We start from the raw sequence: 21,537 nt of genomic DNA, 5'->3' as shown, positions 1-21,537 counted from the left end.
TATGTATCACATTATTCTTCAATTTATGGAAGAGGACAATTAGTTTGGAACATCCCAAAAAGTAATACTCGATTATATAGTTGGGACGAATGGAGTAGTATTTATTGTATTGTTTGTTTGTTTTTCTTGTATCAATGGTGTTCGGATCATATTACATTGTAAGTCAACTAATTCGACAGATATATTCAAATAATAAATCAGCTACGTAAGCATTACTTGTAATTGAATCGATCATTTAGAGCGTTATCAAATCTACTTTTTTGTTTTATCAAAAAAAAAAAAAAAAAAGTCAAGGCCTTTATTATTTACCAATTTATTTACTTCGAATTAGGATATTTTTCAACACAATCAAACAAAGAAATTCTTGTTCTTCTTCTTAAAACAGACTCCACATCACCAAAGAGCCAATAGCTTGGCGGTATCGAGGTCACCCTTACAACCTTGAGGTTGAGGGTTCGAGTCCTGCTTAGGACAATTCGTGGTGTATATATTCGAGTTAGATTTAGATGGGTGTGTGAGTTTGCCTTTCAAAAAAAAAAAAAACAGACTCCACATCCAACCAAAAGTCAAAACCTAAACATTTGACTTTAGAATCACATGTCTCACCGCCCTGTGACCGTATCATTACTTAATTATAATGCCGCTCTTTTACAATTAAAATCATTTATTATTTTCATCGTCTGACTATATACATCCATCCAAAACACTCATTCTGCCACGTGGCATCCCTACCCCACTTCACCTATTCTGGCCCCTCTCCACACTCAAACCCCTTTCATCTCTCTAATCGCCCTCCTTGCATTTCTCGATTTTTTAATTTTAATTTTCCCTATTATTCATTTTTTAATTTTATTCTTCTTCGTATTATTCACCGGCTGTTTATATCTATTCAATTCGATCGAGTTGCTAAGGTAAAGGTACCCTTATTTGAAATTAAACTTATTGATCGCGATTGTTTGTATACGAATTCAACTAATTTGATTATCTTGTGATGCAGCTCTTGTAATTTTAATTTCTCGATCAAAATTGGAAGATAAATTGTAGTGAATTTTCGCAAATCGATGTCTGGACCACTCGATCGATTTGCAAGGCCGTGTAAGCTTTCAATCTTATTGGATTGATCTAGATGTAATTTTATTTATCCATACATAAAAGAAAACTAGGGTTTGACTATAGATAGGTTTCATTTTTTTTATATTTTATTATAAAAAAACCCTGATTACTGTTTAATTGTGCGCTTAGTTGTCCATGAAGGCTTTAGATATTGTATTATGTATACTTACTGTACACATTTGTGTTTACATTTCACTATTAGATATTTAATGCTTTGCAAGATTACAACAGAATTTTAATTTCGTAAAATAGGTTAAATTGTGAGGTCTTATATCAGGTTAATTAGCTGATTGTCTGCTATTCTGCTTGTGATTTCATAAAATATGATTTTACATAGTTCCTGTAGAATAGTATGTAATATGCAGTTATAGGACAGGCTAAAACTACTTGTACTTATGTATTTGTTGTGTGGATAGGCTTTGAGGGGTCATCGGGTAACGATGAGAGACCAGAGAGAAGAGAGAGATCAGAAAGAAGAGAAAGAAAGTCTGATTTTGAGTACTCGGAGGATGAAAGGAGGACAAGAATTGGTTCATTGAAAAAGAAAGCACTAAATGCATCTAGCAAGTTTAAACATTCTCTAAAGAAGAAGGGCAGTAGAAGAAAAAGTGATGGACGAGTTAGCTCTGTTTCTATTGAGGATATTCGAGATGTTGAGGAGCTACGGGCGGTTGATGCGTTCCGACAGGCGCTCATTTTGGAAGAATTGCTGCCTGAAAAACTTGATGATTATCATATGATGTTGAGGTACTATAGCTCCTGCATTACTGCTGTAGTTTCGATCTTTTAGGAAATGAACATAAATCGTTACTGTAAACAACCTTTATATGATGGAGAATCTGTGCTTATGTTCTAATACGAGAACACACACTATGTATATTAAGTTTTTCGTTAGGGAAAAATATATATAATGCTAATATATGCTTCTATCACGTTTTTCTCTCATATGTGGTGAATCACTTTAATTTGGTATTTCGCTTACGATTTCTTGTCATGCATATTATATCTGAATAAAAAGATGCATAATTATATGATATGAAAACATGCTGCTATGCCCATCTATAAAGTTTATGATTGATATTGTATTTTGCTTTAGGTTTCTGAAAGCAAGGAAGTTTGATATTGAAAAGGCAAAGCAAATGTGGGCTGATATGATTCACTGGAGAAAGGAGTTTGGTGCTGATACAATTATTGAGGTGGTTAACTTGCTTTGTCCTATCTGTTTGTCATCTGAGATATTCGTTAATATAATACTAATATCCCTGCTTCTTATCGAGCAACGAAACTGATATTTTTGTTTGCTCAATCTTATTAGGATTTCGAATTTCAAGAGTTGAATGAAGTTTTGAAGTATTATCCCCATGGTAATCATGGAGTGGATAAAGAAGGAAGACCTGTGTACATTGAAAGATTAGGGAAAGTCGATCCAAACAAACTCATGCAAGTTACAACTATGGATCGATACATAAAGTATCATGTGCGGGAGTTTGAAAAAAGTTTTGCTTTTAAGTTTCCCGCCTGTTCAATTGCTGCAAAAAGGCACATAGATTCGAGCACAACCATTCTGGATGTTCAGGGTGTGGTATGTATTTTCTTGTGCTATATTGTGGTGGACAATGGTACTTTTATATTAGTCATCATCATTATATTCATTTCATTTTTTACTATCTCAGGGACTGAAGAACTTCAGTAAGAGTGCTCGTGAACTTGTTACGAGGCTACAGAAAATTGACGGTGACAATTATCCTGAAGTAAGTAAGATCAGTTGTTTCACAAATGAAGCTTACAATGCTTTATTTATCCTCGCTATATCTAACTAACTTTTTATTTGTTCAGACACTCCATCAAATGTATATAATCAATGCTGGTACCGGTTTTAGACTGCTCTGGGGTACTGTAAAGTCATTTTTAGATCCCAAAACGGTTTCAAAGATTCATGTATGCTTCATTTCTATCTATCTTCCATTCATGTTTATGAACATTGCAAGTTTCATTTTATAAGCTTGTTTGATGATATAATTATATTTTATCATTATATCTTTTTTCTCTCCCAGGTTTTGAGTAACAAGTATCAAAATAAATTACTTGAGTTAATCGATGCCAGGTACTTCGTCTTCATGTTATTATATGTTCTCCTTTATTGACGTGTATGTATGATTGTATTGCTTCCAACCTATGTGAAAACTGTTATGTATATACTTGATACTAAGATTTGAACTTTGTGCAGTGAGTTGCCGGAATTCTTAGGTGGCACATGTACTTGTGCAGATAAAGGGGGTTGTCTTCTCTCTGATAAAGGGCCATGGAATAATCCTGAAATCTTGAAGGTTATCATTTTTCTTAAAACACTTGTAATAATATTTATATTATTGATGGTTGTTATTTTGGGTTAACTGAAGTAAACGTTCTGGGACGCTGTACTGCAGTTGGCTCTAAATAGCGAAGCCCGACGAGTCAGACAGGTGGTTAAAGTTTTAAATAGTGAGGGAAAGATTGTTGCATATGCTAAGCCTCAACTTCCTGGGGTAGGGACCAAATTTTGTTATTCGCACGTTTTATTGCTGCTTCATTTATTGTCCACTACCCACTGCTGTAGAATTAACTTTCTTATTCGTTTGCAGGTAAGAAGCAGTGACACCTCTGCTGAGTCGGGTTCTGATGCTGACGATATTGCATCCCCCAAAGCGATGAGGAGTTATTCACATCTTAGGTTGACTCCTGTTCGTGAAGAGGTGAGCATTGTCCTTTTTCCGTGTGTGTGTTCTGTTTCGTCCTCTAAAACGTACAACACATTATATCCAGAAAAGTTGGACATGAGATTATTCCATGACTATCTATTGTGGCTCTGTGTCAAAAAAAGGGTAGAGTTGACTCGCTTTACTCTAAAGATCCTCTCGGTATGATGTTAAAGATTTACGCGGGTGAATCTCAAGTTACTTATCTAATACATGATTGGTCTCTTTTTGACTATATAATGTATGTGTAGCTAAAAGCAAAAGAAATAGATCGAATGCAATACGAATTTAAACCCTCACATTATAGAACAAAGTTAGAAGACGTTACTTAAATATAACTGAAAATATGTTCTACTGGTTTTGCCCTTTATATTGCATCATTTTTTTATTTATTGATAATTATGATCTCAAAGTCACATATACCCACCTTATTGGTTTTTGAAACGGCAGCTGCCCATTTCTAGTATTATGGCTGGTTGTTGATATTGAGAGTGAAACTTTATCCGCTTCATATTGTTTGTAAAGTAACTAAATAAGTTAATTGGTGTTGTATATAGGCCAAGACATTTGGAGGTACAAGCTACACTGGTCAGTTTTCTGAATATGATGAGTATGTTCCTATGGTTGATAAGGCTGTTGATTCTGGATGGAAGAAGCGACCTCTAACTCCAAAGCCTAATGATTTCAGAGGTCAGTATTATGTGCTTTACAGAGGTAGAAAAGTTTGACGGTCTGGGCGGTTTCGGTTGAACTTACGAGAAACATTTCTGTTAATACTTTTTATATTTGTTTCAAATTTGAATGTAATGTTTTTTTCTATGAAAAATATTATTTAATGAATAAATCAATGAAGTGTTTCAGGAGGTTTTGTGCATTAGAAATACACTTTGGGCGATTTTAAACTGGTTGACCCGTTACAGGGTAATCTCAACCCGAGCTATGAGTTAAAATTGCCACGTCTAGATTACAGTAATAGTGTTACTGGTGCAAGATTAACCTGGTTCGTTGTTGGTACAGGGACAGTTGTCGAACCTACTGCTCACAAGGAACCTGAAAAACTGCGTTCTCAGATATGGGTGATGCTTGTGGCCTTCTTCATGACCTTTTTCACGCTCTTTAGTTCCACCATGAACCGTGTGACCAAGAAACTTTCCGACTCACCATCCGAGGATGCCAAAAGCGCTGAAGATTTCTCCTTTGATGCATCAACTAAGGAGGAGTTTCGGCCTCCATCACCTACTCCATCTATTAAAGAGGCAGAACTTATCAAATCGGTCATGCAAAGATTAGGTGAACTTGAAGAGAAGGTCGATACACTTAACACAAAGCCATCAAAGATGCCTTATGAGAAAGAGGAATTACTAAATGCTGCTGTTTGCCGTGTTGACGCTTTAGAAGCAGAACTTATTGCTACCAAAAAGGTAAGTATTCACTCAGTAGACATGTTAATCTAAAAAACAGCTGCTTTTGCTGGTTTAAAATGCTACTCCTCTGGCACATGAAATACCAACTTGACTCACAAATTAAGTAAAATATTTAGCTATATGTGAAGTACATATAACACCCTTGTCCCCGCGATGGTAGCCTAGTGGTTGAGGGACATGCAGCATACCGCGGTGGTCATGGGTTCAATCCCTGCCCCATGTCTCTTTAATCATGGGTTACGCGATTTTCCTCTCACATGTTGGCCGTGGGACCTATGTCGGTGTGGGGCCACCAGAGGGTCGGTTTACCCTTTTTTTTTTTTTTTTTTTTACATATAACACCCTTTAAATAGCATTTGATAAATAAATCTTGCTATCGCTAATTAATGTAAATAATTAATAATAATTAATAATGTATGGCAATTACCGGAAAGTTTTTTTTTTTTCCTTTTAGCTTTGAATATTCTAAGATGGGAGATGTTTCACTTGTCTCGGGATTAAGGAATAGATGACCCATTCTTCATCATGCATGTTTCCGTTACTATATTTTGGCTGGAGAAATATCATTTGTCATTTTTTATTTTTCAAAACTGAATTGCCTTTTTAAAGGATGTTTTAAGATTCCAAATCTTGGCATTGATGGTTTCACACACTAAATACACACAACATACTATTAAAATGTACGGAGTAACAGTTTGCTATGTCCATAGTGGCATAGTCTACGAAAGTGAAACAAGAAACGTATTATCAACACATCTATAGTATATAATTTGTCTCCTGAACGAGTGGATCCATAGAGTGAGTAGAAGAACCAGATAGCCAGAAGTAGCTCCATATCCACATCTCCAAATTAACGGGTCAGTTACGACCTATCTGTTCACCAATCTAACTGCAAACTGCAACACATTGTGCAGGCCCTGCATGAAGCTTTGATGAGACAAGAGGAATTGCTAGCTTATATTGACGCTCAAGAGGAGAAGTTGTTCAGGGTGAGTAAAAATCTATTTGCTGAAAATATATTTTTTATAAGAACTAGTGTACACCTGCAAAATTAATAATATAATCACAATAATAATTAGTAATTTTGTAATAATAATAAAAATAACTTTTATTTTTTATATATAGGAGAGAATAAAGATAATTGAGTTTGTTTTGTTTTTATAATTGAAAGAGATAATAATTGAGTTTACCAATCAATGGTTGAAAGTCAAATCAATGATTGATTTGAAGAGAGACAATTATGGCATCATCATCGTAATCAGTGATCAAAAATCCTAGTTATGAACTCATTAAAAAGTCGATATTCAATCGTTTGAGAAAGATGACATAGTTATGACTTCCTTTTATATATAAAGACGAAGAAGATATGAGTTTTTAGACACGACTAATTGTTGCATGTCTTTGCAGAAAAAGAAATCATGCTGGTGAAGGCTGAAGAGTGACATGTATTCAGTTCCTTTCTGATGTTTCTTTTTATAATATTGGATACAAACATGTTCACATTCTTACAGAAAACCTGTTTTTCACTATCGACTTTGAGTGGGGGATATGATATGATATGTGTTAAACTTTTATGCGACGTATTTCGAGCAACCTTTGTAATTGACTCATTTGGCCCAAGAGGTCTCAAATCGTGGGGGTTGGAAATAGTTGGGGAAAGGGAGGGAGTAATCTAATGAGTTGCGTACAGTAGAGTATGGGGTTGGATTACTCGCCCACTCGGGTAACCCGAATAAGGTAAATTTAGAACTTTAACTTTGTAATTGACTCGTCTGGTAGGGTTTGGGGTTGTCAAATGGTCAAATATACTACCCGGGAGTCCATCAAAAATTCAAAATTGATCCTGCTTCAAATGTACTTTACTTTTTGAACTTTTCTCATAGCTCTCTCAGTCCAGTAACAATGAATAGGAATTCAAAATCTGGTTCCCCCAACATACATGATTCTCTGAATCTATTGACCCCTTTTTTGTGGCTTCATGGGTTGAACTGTATCATCATCTCTACACCTTGACATAACTTAAAGTTGTAGCTGACAACATTTTTTTTATTTTTTTTATTTTTATTTTTTTCTTATGGAGAAACTTAATGGCAAAGTCAGATCGACCTAAATAACAATTTCACCTTGGAAGCATGAAATGTATTGTTTAAAACTTGAGAGGGTCTTAACTCATGTTGACTTTTAACCTTTATTCATAAAATTCTGAAAGCTTTGACGTTATGATTGCTGTTGATAATTGTGTATAATCAAAACAGTAAGTTACTACTGTAAAGCTATAACTGCAATACTACAGACCCAAACTTGTATAATGAGACAGAAAACTTAATAATAACAAAATACCTTTGCATTGTTAGTTTGGCATACAAAGCATTGGCATTAAGGGATCAGGGCCAAATTTTATTAACTGGAGAAACCAAAATGGAGTTGCTACAACAGGTGAGTAGTAACGTATGAAGTCATCTATATATCGAAATTATATCCACAAACAACCTTTTGCTTCTTAGTATCATCTGGTATGATATATTTGGTGCATATATTTATATTTATAGTTTCAAAAAACAAAGAATTTTTTCTTCCTCCTCTTCTTCTGCTTCTCCAAGTATGCCGCCATTTCTCTTTGTTGAATAATGGACTCATCAAGAGCCTGAAAATCAGATCAAATAAAACATTATAAACCGGCATTTCCCAAATCAAAGAACCAAGCTATACACTATTTCACAAACTAAATGGAAAACTACCTTTTTGGCAACAGCAAGCTCTGATTCCAAGGCATCGATACGTTTTAAAGCATTATTAAGCAACTCTTCTTTATCAGAGGGAAACTCGGGTGGTTTATTGTTAAGGTCAAGGACCTTTCCCTCCAAGTCAGCTAAGCGGCTCATCAAGGTGAGGTACTCTGCACTGGATATGGTTGATTTTTTCTTCCTTTTAACCATAAAATCCTCTAAATATCCAGTGGAGTAAACTGTTGCATTTGTAAGTTTTTTGGGAATGTTACGCGTCACGCGAAGCACCATCGTAAGTCCCATCACCAAGGCCATCAGGAATGTAAGCAGATGATTGGCTAGCTCACTCGTATATCTAATCTTGCAAGCATCACTCTCTGTATCTATAAAAAGTAAAACTGTAAATTAGCATTTCAAATCAAACTAGTTTTTTCTAAGTTGTTATAGATGAGATTAATAAGCATGTGATGGCCTTAGTGACATCAAAGTTGTACCTTTAGAAAGAAAAACCTTCTTCTCCGAATTATTTGAAGGTACCGTTGGGATGTTTTTGTTATCAGGATCCTACAAATAAGTTAAAATCAAACTTTCAACTTAAGATCTCAAATGAAAGTGAGTGAAGAAGGGGGTAACTTACATCTTCATCGACGGGAGGTAGTTGTTTCGGCTCGATGTGGTCTCTTTCCTTTTTGGGAGATTCGTCGTCCAATTCAAAAGAAGTTTTTTTCTTATTAAACGAAAAAAAAAGTCAGCATAAAACACATTTACTGATATCATTATTGACTGATAGTGAAGTAATTATTACTAACTTTGTTAGCAGACTCATCTTCAGAAATGATCTTTTCTTCAGGGACTTCAATTTTTGAACATATGTGTGCACCATCATGGACCATCTGTCACATGAGTTGACTTTTAGATCGTTTAAAACGAGAGATGAAGAAAGACTAATTTTAGTATGAATACAACCTTCATAATATCTAGATCTTGCCATGGACCTTTATCCGAGCTTATGCAACCGCCTTCATTTGTGCAGCTACAGGTACCACCTAAGAATTCTGGAAGTTCACTGCCAACATATACGGAAACATATATGACTTCTAGAAGATATATACATATATGTATATGGATATATGTATATTTCGGTGGACTTACCTTGCATCGATGACTTCAAGAAGCTTGCTCTGGTATTTGTTGCCCAAAACCTACCCAACAATATCAAAATACTGGTCACAAACCACTGAACTATTGCAATTAATATAAAATTTTCATTGTATGTCAAAACTCAAAAGGTTGGTTCAAACTACTGGAAAACTGAGTATGTCAATTGAGTTTGGTAACGGGTCAGATCCACCCATTCATTATAAATGGGTTGAAATTGTCACCTCTAACGAAAACTTACGTGAATCTTAGCAGTAGTCTTCGGGTCAAGGAAGGATTTCACTGTGTTCCACAACATCCTAAAGCCAGACCCAGCGTTGATTATGTACATGCGATACAGAGTCTATAAGGAAAACAGACATCATATAAATATGTGAACAAAACTTTTTTTTTTTAACGGCGATTTTTTGGCATCGAACAAAACTTATTATCACCATTATAATTATAATTATGAAATTATGAAATTATGAAAATTATAGATCATTTAAAATGAAAATAATTATACCTCGGGGTAGTTATTACCATCGATGCTCTGGAGACTTTGAATTACTTCCCTTGCAGCTTTATTCATACTACTGATTCCCTGATTCATAAACAAAATGTTGCTAATGTATTTGATATATGAACCAACTAACATTAATATCAATCAATATACTTGATTATACTAAACATTTTTATGAAATTACGCCATTTTAATGCATAAGTAACTTACCACTCCTTGTACATCAAGAATGGCGGTACTCTGATCAACGTGCTTTTTAGCGGCAATCGAACAGGCTGGAAACTTATCGCTAAAAGTCCTTTCGAACTCCATTACATGGTACTTGATATAACGCTCGAGGGTTGTAGCTTGCAACAGCTTAGTAGCATCAACCAGACCAAGTCTCTCGATATATACAGGTCTTCCCTCCTTATCAACCCCGTGATGTCCATGAGGATAATACTTGATAACATTTTCTTTTTCTTTAAATTCGAAATCCTAGAAACAGATTTATAAAAAAGTTTGAAACAAGTTTACTAAAATGGAATTAGGCTGTTTGGATGTATTATTTGAAATTTACCTCCATGATGGTATCTGCACCAAATTCCTTCCTCCACTGAAGCATATCAGCCCACATTTGTTTCGTCTTCTCTATATCGAATTTTCTGGCCTTCAAAAATCTGTTTCACGCAACTCAAATTGGTTTCTTAAACATGAAGATAAAGTATTACAGTCGAAAGGGAGTATAGAAAATTTGGTAACCTTAACAATGTATGGTAATCATCATGTTTATCGGGTAAAAGATCCTCCGAGATCAAAGATTGACGTAAAGCATCGACTGCTTTTGATTCCTCGGCATCACGAATATCTTCAACACCGACAGACATGACTCTACTGTTCCTCCTTCCTCCCTTCTTGACGAAGGACGATTTGAATCTTCTAGAAGCACTGATTGCCTTGTGCTTAAAAGAATGCCTCTTCGTCTTCTTATCTTCATCAGGGATCTCTAGGTCCATTTTTTCCATACCTATTCATCATACAATTGTTGATTATTATAACTAAAGTTTTATTCTACTCAATCTTTAATGGCTATACAATGATGATAGAAAATGAGAAGTGGAAAAAGAAAATTTGTGCAACGACATACTTGATCGAATAGGGCGATCAAGAGGTCCGTGCTTATGGTCACCCATGTTTGCAGCTTGTAAGTTTGATTCCGGTGCTAGATTCATGGACATTGCCAAATGTCCACACCTTTTATCAAATCAAACACATGTTAAAAGCATATAGCTAATATATAATCATCATATGATTCTAATTATATGATGAATCCTGGAAAATTCATACCAGCTCTTTTATATAGGCGCGCATGCTTCGAATTTCAATCAACGCATTCATAAACAATACACAAACAAAATACATGTCAATCAATATTGAAATAATAATTACTAACAACTAATACGGAATTATCCCCCTTTGTTGGTGATTTTGACAAAATTTGGTTGTTAAACAGTTTTATTTGTGACAAAAAAAAAAAAAAAAAAAAAACAAAAACAAAAATCTGTCAAGAGTTAGCGATATCATTTACGAGAAGAATAATGTTTGCATTACCCTACATGAAAATCAAGAAGAAATCATGGAGAAAGGAAGAAATTTACCATTGACAAATAAAATTTGCAGGACCTTTTGGAACGGAGAAGAGGAGGATGTTTTAAAAATTCCATGAATTTTGAAAGCCATCCATTAAAAACTTTTGGGAGATTGGGAGATATTTTGGTGTTTACTTTACATTGAATCCATTTGACCTGGTCTTTTTCATTTCCCTCTTCCTTTTTTGTGCAATCTAAGCTTAATTCTTAACTAAATTACCCGATTATACGTATACAATTTTTTGGGCTTTGACAACAACAATATAAATAAGGTCAAAATCTTTATAACATCTAAGAAAATTGGTCAAAATGATTGTGTTTAAAAATATACTTTAAAAAATCATAATAATTGTAAAAATACCTTACTTCACTCATCACACATTGTGTGTAATGCTTGGTGTTTGGTGCGTGTTACCGATATATTCACTGAGATAATCTATTTATCACATCTCGCACCAAACACGAGTGTGTGTGGTGCATGGTATGAATTACTCCAATATGGATGGTAATGTCCACCCCGATCCAGCGGATATTCATCTGATCTAACCCCTTCGTGGTGGATATGGACAAACTTAAATGAATATGGATACGGATATGGATGAACTTAAATGGATATGGATGAAAAGTTTCATCCATTAATATATCAATTAACACCCGAAATACATATACAAATTCAAAAAAATAAATATATGCTTACATATTTACTATTATTACGGATGCATTTACCGTTAGATTTATATCATGTTTTCGACCTTATAATGGAAAAACTATGATATATTACAATAAAACACGTATGTCTAACAAAATAACCGAGAGAATTACATATTTAATTTTTTCATAATCTATGTTTAATAGTAAATTCAACAAATGTGTTATATCTTCGACAAACATTACACATTCTTGTGAAAATATTTTAATTATGTCATATTATATATATTTTTCCTATACTACGTTTTTGTTTTCATCGCATATTATAAAATATTATAACATATTTTTAATATCCATTAACCCGCTTAGGACAATTAGTTACATAAACGGTGAATAAAATTGGAGCAAGGAGTCAAAATATACAAAAGTTCATAGTTTGGGAGCAACACACACCGAGCACCACGCACGGTCCGTGTTGCTTGTGTTTGGTGGGTGTTGCCACGATAACAGGTTGTGTCGATGAATGTCTTGGTAACACGCAACAAACACCAAGCAGCACCATGCAAAGTGCATGATGCGTTTTACGAAGATATTTTTTGTAGTTACGATTTATTGAAGGTATATTGTTAAACACTTTGAAAAATGAAAGCATTTTGACCAGTTTCCTGAACATCGATTATTCTGATTATTCTGATATTATAATAAGCTGATCATTTTATGCCAATGTGCTCGTTAATAAGAGGGTTTTCTCGCTTATCAAAAAAAAAAAAAAAAAAAAAAAAAAGGTTTACAAGTTTTTAGGGGTAATGACACCGGAAGAGAAGGAATGAGACAGAATGCTAATACTGAATATGCTATTTTAGGCTTTGCTCTTATGGAAGTTATTGCCTTGTTTGCCTAGAGGCTCTTAGGCCATGTTTGATTATAATTTAATGGGCTTAATAGTATAAAATTTAATATTGAAAGTTATTGACAAGAGTTTGTTTTTGACTTATTAAATAAGTCGCATCTTAATGATAAAAAATTCAAATAAGTGTGAATTTTCATTTAGGTCCTGACTTTTTAGTAACTGCTCTAGTAACTGTCTATATACATGGTTAATCTGGTAAATTCAATTATTCAAACAGTTATTCAGCACGTAAAACAAACACTTCTTTTTGTTAGTCACTTATTCATCACAGACCTCTTATTTAGATTCAGATAACATAACTACGGGTTTCTTTTAATGAAATTGTTTAATGATATGTTTTAGATATTAAGTGAACGCAAATGTTAAAGTCATTTAGTCATTTTAAATATTAAAGTCATTATTATTATTATTGTAATGATATATACAATAATAATATAATAATGATAAATTTTACTCTAAAATTAGCTGTTATTATGAAAAGGAAAAAATAATTTACTAAAACGTAAAAAAAATAATTACTCCTTTTTTATTAATTTATTTTAATTAGTGTATATGACATCATCTATATGTCTTCTAATTTTTTCTTTTTTCTTTTGATTTATTTTTAGAAAGATAAAATTACAATTTAGGAGAGATTAATATTTTCTTTTATAAAAGATTTTGTATTATTTTTTAAATATAATTATGACATCATAATTATGAACAATAAGTTTAATGATGACATTATCACTTTAGAGGTTTATTAGACTATATAGATAGATAGATATAGATAGATAGATCAAGAAAACAAATCCTTATTCTGTATAACCGGGAAGCGTCGGCCTATTTCTTTCTGACTTGTTAAGTATAATAAGAGGCCCAGTAAAGCCCAATAAACTTATGGGGTTTGACACAAATATATACAACAAGCCCCAACTTTTTTAGGGTTTACAGTTTGCTAGGCGATTCACCACCACTACCGTAACTACCGTCCTACGGCACAGCTGCCGTTTCTCTAAACTAACCTGATGGTACATTGCAATCCCTTTACTTTTCAATTTCTAATTCAAAATTGTTTAGTGAGTTCTTAAATCTTAATAAAATGTTATACATTGTATCTGCAGGCGCCAAAGAAGGAGAAAGCTCCTCCTCCGTCATCCAAGCCTGTAAAGTCCGGTGGTGGAAAGCAGAAAAAGAAGGTTATACTTGCAAATATTCGTACTTTTGTCTGTATTATTATATGTTTGATGAAATAATTAATAATGATATGTTGATAATATTTGCAGAAATGGAGCAAGGGAAAGCAAAAGGAGAAGGTGAACAATATGGTGTTGTTTGATAAAGCTACTTATGATAAGTTGCTAGTTGAAGCCCCTAAGTTCAAGCTCATCACTCCTTCGATTCTATCCGATCGTCTTAGGGTATATATTTTTTTTCTAATTTCTTCTATTTTAATGTATTTTTGTTTAATATAATTATAGATAGATAGATAGAATGATAGATGGATATTTAATAATTATATAAGGTTAAGTGATAATGATAAATTAACGAGCCTAGCTTAAGTTTTGTTACTGTTTGCTGCTGAAGTTTTATGCTTTGAAATTTTTTGGTGGAAACTTTTGTTATGCGCATTTAAGTTGTTTGCTGGATAACCTAGTTTGTACCTTTAATTTGTTTTAGGCCGTTGTTTATGATCCGTTTTGATTATATTGTGGTTGGATTTTGATTCAGCCAAAAGTTCATTCTATGCATAATTTGTTAGAGGCTTTCTTAGTTTTGTGTCAAAGTCACTTATATGTTGTCTTATTTTTTTGGAAGTTGATCAAATGCTATAGTGCTATATTTTATACTCAGCAGTTGTAAAAGTCCCGGGACTTGGCTGATTGATTTGTTCAAAGTTGTTAAATCTAGTCGATCAATATGCTTTTATTAATTCAGAGTCAGATTTAGTTGTTCAAAGTATTTCAAATATATTTAAAGTCAAAGTTGGTCAACATTCGATTTTGCCCCTAAGTTTGCTGATTAGTTTCTACGTAGTCTTATCGACTAGTCTCTAATTATAATATAATTTAATAATTTAATTTAATTATATACGATGTCAGATTAATGGATCACTTGCAAGGAAGGCAATCAGAGAATTGATGGCCAAAGGTGCAATCCGGATGGTTTCCGCACATGCAAGCCAGCAGATTTACACCAGAGCTACCAATACTTGAAAATGTCTTCACTGAATTTATCACTTGTGTTAGGTTTAGCTATCTAAATTCAGTTTATGTGTCTGTTTAAACCATATTGCATTGTTTTGATGTGGATTTGCTGATGTTGTGTTTGGTATGGACATTTTTGTTTGTAGATTGTGATAAATGTGTTTCCCTATTTCTATATGTTTATTATTAAAATTATTAAAATGCAATATGGTGGTTTTAAGATTCTGACCATCAGAATCTATAGGCTGCAACTGGCTTGAGTTATACTTATCATTGTTTTTGGTGGGGCTCAGATGGTCTGCATTGGGCATTTGGGCTTATCTGCAACACTTATGAACCATAAGGCTAGCAGAATCACTGTCACTATAAATGTTAAAATGACTTATATTACAACACATGATCCTTAAGGGGCTGCCATCAGCTCGCCTTGGAGTTCACCTTCGTGCTCTCCCTCGAGGGCAATAGTGGCACGCCCTCACCTTTTGCTCGCCATTCAGATTTTGTTCTTCTTATTGTCCTTTTTGGGCACATTGCAGCACGAGCAACTTGGGTTTATTGTTTGTACTTTTAGCGTTAATATTTGTAATTTTAGTTTAGTAATAATGTAGTGGTCTCAGTTTTATCAGGAAGTCTCATAGATGATAGTGGTTCCTTGTTCTGTCATGTGAGAAAGTGTTACGTTGATCAGTCTTGAGAGAAGATGATGTCGGCGTTGGATTATTTTTTTAAACTCGTACTACGTTTACATTCTACCCATGACAACAAAAATAAGCTCCATTATCGCGAGGTATATGGTTCAATTCAAGTCAAGTATAAATGTATAATAGTGTATAACCATGAATTTAGACCAGCATACTTTTGTATTTGGTTTATACATTACTGATGTTTCAGAAATCATGAGTTCATAACATAAAGAGAGTTACCATAACCAATCTATGGATAATATCAAAGATTCAAGATATATAAACCTGTCAAAATTAAGAGAATACACACACCAGAACACTCGAACATTATGTTTTAAGAAAAATAAACAGAAAACAAAAATTCTAGCCACCAAGATGATGAACTAGTAATCAATAATCTCAAACCCTAGAACAGTTAAACCAGAGAATATGGCAGATGAAAATATGGTGTGATAAAAATGAAATAATAAACCAAAATTGGTTTATATACTTTCTTGAGTTCTTCATAAAACATCTTCGGTTTAGCCACCCATCTTTACAACATATAAAATGAGCCCTCCTAATTATAAACTTGTCAGCTACAGTTCTTCTAGTATTCCAGAATATCCAGTATGCGCATTACTAAAAATATTTCATCAAAAGTCATGCACTCACATTGACATGAATAAGTCCAAACTAGAAATAATCTAGGCTTAGATTGTTACATAATTTAACATCCCCTCAATCTAGGCCTGAAACAAATCAACAAGTCCTAATCTTTCAAGCGAGAAAGTGTGTTGTCCAATACATAACCCTTTAGTAAAAATACTTGCAATTTGTTCTTCAGGTGGAATATTAATAATTTTAATATAACATCAAAATTACATTTTTCTCTTACAATATGTAAGTCAATTTCAAAGTGTTTAGATCTTTCATGGAGAACAGGATTAACAGCAAGTTGTATAGTTGATCTATTATCACAAAACAAGTTAACAAGTAACAAGTTTGTAACAACACCTAGATCATTAAAAATGTTAATAATCCATAAGATTTCACAAGTTACAGAAGTCATAGCCTTGTATTCAGACTCAGTAGATGTCATGGATACAATGGCTTGTTTTTTACTCTTGAAGGAAATAAGAGATCCACAAAACAAAATAGAAAAACTTTTAGAAGTTAAAGACTTAACCCAGTCAGCATCTATCGTCTAAACGACTAATTTCTGATTGCATATTTGTGCAATTCTATCGTCTAAACGACTAATTCCTGATTGCATATTTGGAGCTCAATCCAATTTTTTGACCCATTTTTTTTGCCACATCCATAATATATGTGAAACCTTCTAGTAGCTGAACAGTTGAAGACATAGTAGAAATAAATGAATGACTCCGTATGATTAATGCAACACGGTTATTTAGCGAAGAAATGTCATCTATGAAGTACAATACAAATCGACAAAGCAATACATAGGTTTACATGAAACAGAGCAACATAGTTTGACTCTCGTTATCTCCCGTTGTATATACATACAAGGGACATAATCGAATCACAACAAAGTGTCCAAAAACATGCTTATGGTGGTGTACTTGATGTGTGGATACAGCACTGACCCTTCTTCCCCTCCAGGCGCCTCTACTTCGAAATTTGTCTGAAACCCCTTCACGAACGCTGCGTATATAAAAACCATTTCCATGTTGTAAGGATATGGTGTTTCTACAAAATGCAAAAGTTTAATCAAAAACTAATTAGTAGCAACTTTTTTATTAGTAAAATAAACTTGTTTAGGATTCGCGTACATTACCTTCGATCTTCTTTAAAAGGTCTTGCTCAGATACGTAAATCTTCTCAAGCTGCTTCCCAATCTTTTGTTCCCATAACTGAACTAGTTCGTTCATTGAGTACACGTTTCCTGGTGGTCTCAGATACAAAATCTTATTCAGAGTACGTTGATCATCCACCGTACTAATGGTATATGCAGCAACATCTTTTTCGCTCATAAAAACACCTACAATTAAAAAAAAAAACATGTAACCTTTCACATACACACCTTTTTATTAGCTAAAGTATACGTGCTTTACCCATATTACCCTGACCCAAATAATCAACTCACACTAGTTTTCAGACAAACAGGAAGTGGCATACAATGAAACATACCTTTAACATTTCCATCTCCAAAAATGGTGACTTTATCTCTCGGAGGGACCTTAATTCCAGGCTGAACTAAAGAAGGAAGCAAGTAACTCATGAAAAAATTGCAAGATATAAAAGTGTACGGTATGGCCTCAGCTTCTACAAGTCGTCGAATTTCAGATTTTCTTGAATAAAAACCTTGGTCCATTTCGGATATATGAGTTCTATCGGGATCCAGACCAAATTCAGAAGGAATAAATCTCTACAACAATCAAGTGTTTCAGTAAAGGTCGTTAAAAACTTGTCTTTTCGTTTTGCTAATCAATATAGTACAAAATTAAACAACATACAATCTTTAAAATGGAAGATACGGATAACGACTGACCTGAATGGATCCAACTTTCTTAATGGCGGAAATGAGTGGCTTCTGATCAAGGACTTGTTTTGAATTTACAGCGCATATCACAATGTTTACTTGTTTAATCGCCTCTATAAGGCTCCCTTCATCATGCAATGAGCCCTATAATTCAAATCATTTGCATAATAATTCCCATTATCTAATACGGAGTATGAAATAGGATCAAGTGAAAATGCAATTAACTAAGGCCTGACATTCGTAGTGTGTACTAACTATGGAAGCCAGCATTGACTAAGGCTAATATTCGTAGTGTCTACCAATCATTGGAGCGTACTGTTTCTTTCTTTCTTTTTCTTTCTTTTTCCTTTTTTGCTTTTGTATTCTTTTTGTCAGTGGCACGTAGCTCAGTTGATAATAGCTAAGGCAGTTTGCCAGACAGGGGTTCGAACCCTGCCATCACATAGCCACAACCAAGTAAGTTAGGTATGCCCACATATTATGGAATTGGCATCAGATTGCGGGCAGGTCCGGGTTGCAGGTTATCAACCTTTTTTTGCCATCCCATAGCCGGTCGGGTCCGAACCCTTCTTTTTGCTTGTTGTCACGTTTCATCCTTACAAGTTGCCAGAGGCGGAGCCAGAAATCTCGATTGAGGGGGGCTACTAATATATTAAAATAAAAAATTTCGTATTATATTATATTTTTTATTTAATCATGGGAGGTGATCCTCACACACTACTTTTTAATCCATCTACACCTAATTTATTATCATACCCTTAATTATACTTAGTGGTTGAGTCCATTAGATCGTTGTAAGAAGTATTAAGTTCAAATCTTGTATAGTCAGATAAAGGTTTAGAAACGTTCACGAGTAATCAAATTTTGTTTAAACATACATAGGGTTAAAATATTTGTCCTCCTAGATAACTTTAACGGTAAATTGAAATTAAAGTAGGACTTAGTGAGAAAATAAATTCTTTAAAGTTGTCCATATATATAAACTCAATAACAATTAGATTTATAAAATCTTTAAACAATAATGATAACTAGTGTAAAATAATTGATTTATAAAATCTTTAAGCAATATTCAATATGTTAATTTGATATACTACCAATTTAAGAGGCTAAAATAGTATATATTACAATAGTATAAGGACTTAAAATGAAAAGTATAATAAAAGTTCATCTTTCTCCTGAGACTTTTCAGCGAACCTCCATTAAAATTCAATTACATATTGTACATTACCTTTTTCTCCATTAGTGTTAAATAAAATTTACGGCTAATATTAAGTGGAGACTTGGGCCTATTGAGGGTGGCTCAGCACCACCCTGCCACCCCCTGTCTCCGCTATTGCAAGTTGCAGTTTCAGAAAAATACATTTCGATAAATAACAAAATTCTCCTAGACAATGTATACCCAAGTACAAATAATTATATTTCCATGTACTTTAATTAAACCTGTGTTTCAAATAGGGTTTCAGAGTAATAAAGATTAAACAATGTAGCGATTATTGAATAATTTCTTAATACAGCATATACTAGTCTTCCATTGCTCATTTTTTTACATTATTTTCAATACTAACTAAAATTAGTATAACAAACAACATGCAAACTATTATATACCTGAAGAATAACGGCGCCGGAATCGGACAGAATCTGAATCTTCCGGGACTTATCGGTGTCGGATAAACTGGAAGGTCTGACTAGGCAAAATGTAGGATAAGATGCTTGGAGACTAGATTTGGCTATTTCAAAACCTAATTTACCTGTTGCTCCAATTATCAGTATACGTTTTTTGTCATTTGCAGTAAAATTTGTTTCTTCTTCCATTTTTTGATTTTTTTTTTCTAATCGGAAGTTGAGCGTTACTTAATTTAGCCACCGCCTACGGCTGACTAACGTAACGGTGGCTCGTTTATGTGACGTCTAGGGATTGATAAACTAGTCTGGAAAAACATTTGTGAATTGTGGTACAACTACCAAACAGTTGCACAAAACACGTTGTAAATTTAATGTGATCTTCGTTGTATTTTGAGTGGTCCATATTTTACTTTTCTTTTCTTCCTGTGTCAGTAATTAGTAATTTATTTTTTAATGAAAAATACAATTAAAATTTTTATAATTCTATTTCTTGTGGGTTATACATACTGCGAATTTGCGAATTTAAAACATAAAATATAAGTAATTGTATTTTAATATTTTAATCAATTAATTTAATTAATAAGTAAATTAATTTAATTTATTAGATCACAGTGTAATCAATGATTTTAGGAAGAATATGATATGCTATTAACATTTAAATAAATAATGATGGATAAAATTTTAATTACCAGTAGAATTTTTAAAAATATCCACAAGAAATGTAAAATTTGAATTTGATAATGTTTAATTAAGATGTTTAGGAGTATTTTAGTTATATAAGATTCGTGTGTATAAATATTAGCTAATTCAAACATTAAGAATTTAGATTAACTGCGATAATTTATTAATATTAATATTAATATTAATATTAATTAATATTAGGGGTTAAAAATGTAAATATATAATTTTATTAAAATAAATAAACTAATTCCACCCGAATTCATAACGGACCCTATCTTCTCGCTCGGTGCGAGTTAAATTTTTCCGAGACCACCGTTCATTTCGGAAAAATCTTACGAACCCAACGGGACTAACTATACGCGAAAGGGACATTTTAAAAAAAAAACGCTAAGCACAACGACAACCCGTATCTTCCCGATCGCCACGAGTTAAATTTTTTCGACGGCAGGGCCAGACTCGAAATAATTTTATGAACAAAACGAAACTAACCACTGTGACGACCCGGGAATTTCCGATCAAATTTAAACTTGATCTTTATTTGATTTCGAGACGATAAGCAAAGTCTGTAATATTGAGTCTTACAATTTTTGAACTGTTTACATTGGTTCATTTAACCTTTGACTACTCCCGACGATTCACGAACAATTGTTTGTAAATAAACATGTATATATAAATGAATGTTAGTAAAAAATAATAATTTGAAATTTATAAAATATAAATATTTAGAATTAAATATGTAAAATAAAATATAAGGTAATAAAGTGATTACTAATGATAAAACTATATATAAGTGTATATGATTTTTGAAAATAATCATTAGGATGTGATCTAGAAAATAAATATAAAAGTTTAACTATTATATGTAACTTAAAAGGAATCTATATAAATATATATGATTCTATGTATAAATATTATTATATATATTGTGTGTAAATACTCAAATATATTTTTAAATAGTAAACATTACATAAATAATAAATGGTAAAAGTTATATATTGAATGTAATTACAAGTTTAATTATAATTGTTATATCAT

The 21,537-nt window shown here is 33.1% G+C and overlaps 4 protein-coding genes across 4 annotated transcripts; 2 read left to right on the top strand and 2 right to left on the bottom strand.

Annotated features, from left to right (window-relative positions):
• The first annotated feature begins 763 nt into the window (after positions 1–763).
• Positions 764–6,714, top strand: LOC139842809 (phosphatidylinositol/phosphatidylcholine transfer protein SFH8-like). The gene is made up of 15 exons (XM_071832914.1): positions 764–911; positions 998–1,095; positions 1,530–1,860; positions 2,210–2,309; positions 2,429–2,695; positions 2,787–2,864; positions 2,950–3,051; positions 3,168–3,217; positions 3,341–3,440; positions 3,540–3,638; positions 3,735–3,845; positions 4,406–4,538; positions 4,866–5,269; positions 6,187–6,265; positions 6,680–6,714. The coding sequence occupies exons 2-15, from the start codon at positions 1,062–1,064 to the stop codon at positions 6,712–6,714; spliced, it is 1,923 nt and encodes a 640-aa protein (XP_071689015.1). The 5' UTR covers positions 764–911; positions 998–1,061.
• Positions 6,715–7,709: 995 nt separating this feature from the next.
• Positions 7,710–10,894, bottom strand: LOC139845448 (phosphatidylinositol/phosphatidylcholine transfer protein SFH12-like). The gene is made up of 13 exons (XM_071835703.1): positions 10,785–10,894; positions 10,400–10,664; positions 10,218–10,317; positions 9,869–10,135; positions 9,662–9,739; positions 9,398–9,499; positions 9,151–9,200; positions 8,965–9,064; positions 8,808–8,891; positions 8,636–8,725; positions 8,493–8,562; positions 8,011–8,381; positions 7,710–7,916 (listed from the first exon to the last, which is right to left on the bottom strand). The coding sequence occupies exons 1-13, from the start codon at positions 10,873–10,875 to the stop codon at positions 7,824–7,826; spliced, it is 1,761 nt and encodes a 586-aa protein (XP_071691804.1). The 5' UTR covers positions 10,876–10,894; the 3' UTR covers positions 7,710–7,823.
• A 1,866-nt stretch (positions 10,895–12,760) lies between these two features.
• On the top strand, positions 12,761–15,141 carry LOC139842808 (small ribosomal subunit protein eS25w-like). The gene is made up of 4 exons (XM_071832913.1): positions 12,761–12,814; positions 13,948–14,022; positions 14,110–14,244; positions 14,926–15,141. Exons 1-4 carry the CDS (start codon positions 12,761–12,763, stop codon positions 15,037–15,039), a joined length of 378 nt encoding a protein of 125 aa, XP_071689014.1. The 3' UTR covers positions 15,040–15,141.
• A 2,097-nt stretch (positions 15,142–17,238) lies between these two features.
• On the bottom strand, positions 17,239–20,016 carry LOC139845447 (probable pinoresinol-lariciresinol reductase 3). The gene is made up of 5 exons (XM_071835702.1): positions 19,804–20,016; positions 18,208–18,342; positions 17,847–18,084; positions 17,494–17,697; positions 17,239–17,405 (listed from the first exon to the last, which is right to left on the bottom strand). Exons 1-5 carry the CDS (start codon positions 20,008–20,010, stop codon positions 17,239–17,241), a joined length of 951 nt encoding a protein of 316 aa, XP_071691803.1. The 5' UTR covers positions 20,011–20,016.
• Between the last annotated feature and the right edge of the window lie 1,521 nt (positions 20,017–21,537).

The sequence above is a fragment of the Rutidosis leptorrhynchoides genome, chromosome 4 (genome assembly GCF_046630445.1).
Source record: "Rutidosis leptorrhynchoides isolate AG116_Rl617_1_P2 chromosome 4, CSIRO_AGI_Rlap_v1, whole genome shotgun sequence".
Classification (NCBI taxonomy): Eukaryota; Viridiplantae; Streptophyta; class Magnoliopsida; order Asterales; family Asteraceae; genus Rutidosis; species Rutidosis leptorrhynchoides.
The sequence above is the reverse complement of the archived record's forward strand: the minus strand, read 5'-3'. Positions and strand labels throughout refer to the sequence as shown.